General features: G+C 41.3%; 1 protein-coding gene across 1 annotated transcript in view; it reads right to left on the reverse strand.

Annotated features, from left to right (window-relative positions):
- gas2b (growth arrest-specific 2b) overlaps window positions 1–5,309 on the reverse strand; it is a gene marked incomplete at its 3' end in the record, with an annotated part of 21,000 nt that extends 15,691 nt beyond the window's left edge. The window contains exons 1-2 of the mRNA XM_080730212.1: window positions 5,176–5,309; window positions 908–1,168 (exon numbers count right to left, since the gene is read on the reverse strand). Of these exons, the coding sequence (XP_080586338.1) occupies window positions 908–1,130 (223 nt within the window). The 5' untranslated portion in view covers window positions 1,131–1,168; window positions 5,176–5,309. The remainder of the gene's footprint in view (window positions 1–907; window positions 1,169–5,175) is intronic.
- Window positions 5,310–5,986: the final 677 nt, after the last annotated feature.

The raw sequence follows: 5,986 nt of genomic DNA on the forward strand, positions 1-5,986 counted from the left end.
TCAATGTACCAGTAAAAGCAAAACGAAAGGAAATCAACATTGTTTCTTTTTGACAGCAGCCCTCCACCACCTTGCCACCCGTACCAATAACACTTTACAACCTGATTTGTTGTGTTTATGCGCATGCAGTAAAAGCCTGTGTCTGACAGTGGGGGAGACTGTCTCATCATCTCTCAGAATCCAACAGGTTGTGACATGTGCACACCCTTTATGTGTTCCCTGACAATGCCATAAAGAGGGTGAAAATTACCTTTTCCTCTGGAATCCCACCACAGAGGCTTTAAAGCTTTGAGGATAATATGTAGGTTAACCACTTTCAACCTGGCCCTCCTATATGGGGCCGACCTACAAGCTCACAACACGTCACAATGGATCCCATTGTAAGCTTGTAGATCAGCTATTTTTGTGCAACAACACCACGACACAATGAAGTATAAAATAGGGCTTAAGTGTTTACTGTGTTTGATTAACAGCCTTTTTATCAGTTATTCAAAGTAAATAGCACACTGTTATGATATGTTTCTGCAGATTGTTGTGAGAAACACAACCACAAATTACTGCATTTGTATTTTGAAAATAGCACAAATATGTTACTGCAAATATTTTGAGTCTCAAAGCCTTTTTTGTAGTTTACAGCTTAGCAAGTTGAAACCATCTGCGGTTATTTGGTAAAACAACAAAAAGACAGTACACATCTAAATCCAGAGTATTAATTTAACACTGTACACAGCAGTATTAGATGGTTCCTCTGTACATAGTCTAAAGGATTGGAAACAAATCTTAAACCTACTGTTGTTATCCAGTAAACTGTGGAATTATGTTTTAGTTAGCATCTGGATATACCATATATTGTTTTATTCAGTGAAAAGTAAACTCATAACTACTAAAAAAGGAAATGGTATCTCACCCAGGATAGTATTGAGCCACAATGCCAGGTCTTCTCTCATGGGTAGCAGGCTGGCATCATGACGGCAGGGCAGCCACTGGGTGTACTCCTGGGGGCTGGCCAAGCCCGGACCAGGAGGTCTGTACCTGGGACTGACTGGACAGTTCATCCCCAGGCCAGTCAGGTGCATGGGACTCAGAGGACTGTCCAGGGGGCTGCTCATGGCTTCCACCTCACTGCTCATGCTTCCCTCCTCTCTTCTCTATTAGCCAAGATACCCTGCTGCGCTAAAAAAAAAAAGATATATAAATATCGTCGTTGTCGGGTGAAAACCTTGTATGTCCAAAACCGTTCGTTTTGCATTTATCATTTTAAAAATGATTTAAACTAGTGAAAACACGCCTTGCGGTGCGAGGCGTTGTGTGCTTGTAGATCTGCTGTTTTCACTACTTTTGTGCAACGGCCTTGTATGATGAAGCAGGGCTTTACTTTACGAAAGAACGTACAAATGTGATACTTGGAAATACAAGGTTTCCACCCGACAACGACGATATGTATAAGAATTGAACTCAATTACAATTGACTGTCACTATCATAGTGTGACACCTCAGTAAAGCCACAGGGGTGAATTTGGGCTGGAGGATGGAAGGATGGATGGATGGAAGGAACTTCAAGGAAGAGAAGGGGGCGTGTGGGGGTGGAGAGGTTCACAATCTAAAGGAGGAGTATGGATTGGAAGCTAAGAATGATGACAGTGAAAGGGTAGTAATGGTGGGTGCCCACATGGGCTTTCCCGCACAGAAGAATGCACAAAGATAACAAACCAATGATTAAACAGATTTGAGCCAACTTGCGCAATGCACCCACACTAACCATAGAATGCCGTCGAAAGACTTTACTCACACGCAAACAATACACGCCACTTGATAGTAGGGATGGGACGATACGCGTTATAATCGTTTATCGTGATAAAAAACACTCACGATAATCCTATCGTGGAGATTTCAATTATCGTGATATCGTCTTCTGTCATGCACTGGGATCAATTCACCTTTTATTTGCCGAGCTGCATATCCGGTACCATTTAAACCCTCTATTGGTAAAAAGTACTTATAAAATTATGTACTTGATACAGTCTTTTTTCACTCTCTAAAAATAGCCGATCTACAAGCTCACAACGCGACGTAACGCAATGCGTTGTGAGCTTGTAGATCTGCTATTTTTTGGCAAATGTTCCGCCCCAGGATAATGTTTGTTGGGGATATTTTGATTATCGCGTTGATATCGTAAATCATGATTTCTTTGGTCACACTAATCGTGATGTGACATTTTCATATCGTCCCATCCCTACTTGATAGCGGAGCTACAGTAATGGGCTAGGCTAAGATTTAATAAGATGTACATCTAAAGCCCAGAGCCAAACCCCTGGTGCTACTGCATGGCTCATTTGTCCTGTTTCCAGACCAGACTCCATCATAAACAACAGCCCCATGCAGAGACATGCTCTGGCTGCCAGTAAGCCTCACTCAGTCAGCTCACTGCTAATCATTTGGAGTTAAGACAACAACACCTGCAATGGGTCACTGGGTAAGATAAACGCTGTGCATTCGAGATAGAAGCTAGTGATTACTATTATTATTGACGACTTCTTACTTTCATCTTGAAAGTATAAGTTCATGCTATATAACTACGATGATGTCCTCCCCACAGGTAGGCCTTAAGTCTTTTGGGTATAAAATAACTGGAGGACAGATGGTTGTAACCCAGACAGGTAATGTTAGTATAGCGCAAAACAGCTGTTTCTTTTAACATATCAATTGTATACCACCTGTCTTTTTTTTGTGAGGTTTTGTTATCCTATGTATGTCTACTATCATATGGAGGAAGTAGGGCAAAAGTTTAGGGTTAGAGAGGTAACTTTACGGTACAGTATGTGTGTCAGTGGATCATGCAGTGTACACGTGCGATGCACTATGCCCACAAGAACACAAGAATCCAAAGATTGGTGTGATGGTGACGCAGACAAATGGGTGCCAGTGCCTAATACAAACCTCTCCAGTGACCTCAGTGAAAGGGGTCTTTTGTAAACATGCCATGCAGACACGGGAAGGAGACATAGTATATGGCGTGGGGGCCGCCTGCCAACTATGAGACTGTTTTACAAGTTGACCGGGAGGGCATGAGATCGTCTCTCCCTAACAAAGCATACAGGTGCTACATTCACACCTCTGCTACAGGACGGCCATGCTGGGAAGCCAAGGTAAAGGTCACACACTGGGCCAGCTTCTAGACACTAGACTCTTTATTCTGTTGCGGAGCCAAGATGTATGCCAGCGAATAGACATGCATGTACACCGACACACAAACACGCACGCACAGTAAAGCAGTACACACACAGGCCCATACCTGCACTGACACTTGCAACTCCAGCTCATTTACTTTGCCCAACCTATACTGTACTGTACAGTACGTCTCCAAAATCATATTTGCATGAGTGACATTCCACATCCTGTAATTGTGTTGCATGTCGGATGCCAGTGGATAATAAAAGAGAGCATCTTCACAGAGTAACTGCAAAGGAGGGAATATCTAAAATTACACGTCTATCTAAAAAACAAACTGCAAAGTTAGGTATCTGTGTTCAAGAAGTCTCTGAAATACCAGAGGATGTACATAAAGATGACAGGGTGATGGATGGTTTGACTCCCTCGCCACAGTTCCAAACGGGTCTCTTCTGAGGATGAGCCCAGAGTCTTCCTATGTATCTGGGTCTGGTAAACAATCTACCTCTCAACTAGCTGACAGAATCCTCTTTCCTGAAATGATAGGCACCCCTCTCATGTTTGCTCTTGTACATGAGCGCAAGCAGCCAATCTCTTTCTGAAAGAGACAACTGTTTCACCATGCACGTTGGCAAGTGAAAGTGTCTTTCACACAAAGAACAAACGCCATGTGTGAAAGTGGAATCTGTTGTTAACAACCCGTAGGCTTGTTCACACCTGTACATTAAACAGGACACCCATAAAGTCCATTTAGTATCAGCTATCGGTATATCGATTTACCAAACACTTTGAATAAACTCTTGGAAAAAACATCAAGATCAAAGTGGATGTTCGTCAGCATTGCCGGCAGCAACAGCACTCTGTATCAGCCCTGGAACATATATGCTGTCTCAAGTATCAGTCATAGGAATGAAGCAGCTTAACAGAGGTAATGGAAGACTGTTGGATGGAGGGGAGGTTATGAATGGACAGGATTATGAAGTTGGTGTATAGATTTCTGTTATGGGCTCTGACCTCCATGGCTTTCCCTCTCTGCTGCTTCTAGACTAAATAAACGTCCTGCCGACACAGGGGAGTGCAGGACGGGGATGGTAAGGTCTATCGCCTGCTGCTGCTTACGCACCCAGAACTCTCTGAGGCCTTGCTCTAGAATTCCACTGTAAAACGATTATAAAAGATTTGGGCCGCTGAGCTCTAAGGAAAAAGAAAAAAGAAAAAAAGAAACAAAAGCAAAGAATCTCATCCTTGACCGCTTCAAGCTCACATTTATCAAATAAACAGTGTACAGTGTGGTCATTGAGTGAAAGTTGGCCCATCTAATGCTGCCAATGAGAGTGTAGCCTACTGCTCTACTGTCTTATCTGAGGCCACAGTATACTGTAAGCCAGACTGTACAGGCAGTTGTGAATGGTCTTGAATTAATTCATACCGAGTCTGTGCTCTATAAGAGTGACTAAAGTGACTACTGTATTTAATAACTACCCTATAAGAACCCCAAAACAGACTAACTGACAACATTACTTTGGGCCTACATCTCTCCAATAAAATGCTGACATTGACATTATTACATTATTTATTGGTAGAATTCATTAGGGAATTTGGTCAAATCATGTTCAAAGTTTCCATCACTATGTATTTATTTATTTATTTATTTATGATTAGGCTACAATTTAGCAGAACACTTATTAGGCTTCTATAGTTAAAATTCAGAATGTGCATTCCAGCCATTCCTAATACAGTAGTTATGACTTTTTCCAAATAGTTTTATTGCTTTGATTGATTTAGGCATTATCTTTGGTTAAATATGGACAATAAAAAAATGGAATGTTTACTTTTGAAGAGCTGAGCCTATTTCAAAATAGCCCCTTAGCCTACTTGTTCAATGAATTAGGCTAATGAATCAATTCTGCCCAATTAGAAACAGCGTTTCATACTTGTATTAGCATAAATCACATCATCACGTAAATCCGACCCACATTTTAAATAGAACGAAAAGTCATTACTTACAAAATGGTTAGCTGGTAGGCTACTGCACAGAACGATCCTTCGGTAATAATGACCACAAGAGAATCGTCATACATGCAGAGGCATAAATCACTGTAAGCAGATGTTCTCCTCCCTGAGGTCCGCTACACAGTAAGTAACACACAGTAGTGTAACAGACAGAGTGCATGAGGCCACCACCACACGCTTTAAAGCAAACACCCTACGCCTCTTCAAAGTTGGTGGTGTCAGTTTACACCTGTGGGGCTGCGCTGCATGCTCATAGATAACGCTCTGTGTCAATAGGCTACATCGGTTAGACATTTTGTTAAAGTAGCAAAAGTAGAAGAAAGTAGACTACTCATTATGCAGAATCTATAGGCTTAACATTTCACAAGTTTTTACAAATGTGTAAAATGTCATTGTGCGCTTGCCGCTTGTAGATCTGCTATTTTCAAAAAGATAATAGCATCTAGGCTACAAGCCAAGAAAATAGCAGATCCACAAGCAAATTGTGGCATTGCAAGGCATTGTGAGCTTGTAGATTGGCTATTTTCCAAAGGTTGAAATGTATAAAGGGCTGAAGTGTGCATGGTTTGTTATTAATAATCGAAATCAACAAAGTAAACTAACTCAAGTTTTCAAATAGACCTAATTGTAGTTGGGTAAAAGTAGGCTACAATATTTGGATCCAGGATGTAGTAAAAGTAGGACCTATTGGAAATTGGAAATACTCAAGTAAAGTAGAAGTACCTAAAAGTGTAATTAAGTAGGCCTACAGTAGCCTACTTAAGTAAATTGTATTACTTTACAACACTGCTTGGAATGCGTTTAG

Source organism: Nannobrachium achirus (assembly GCF_963921795.1).
Source record: "Nannobrachium achirus genome assembly, chromosome: 7".
In the NCBI taxonomy this organism is placed as follows: Eukaryota; Metazoa; Chordata; class Actinopteri; order Myctophiformes; family Myctophidae; genus Nannobrachium; species Nannobrachium achirus.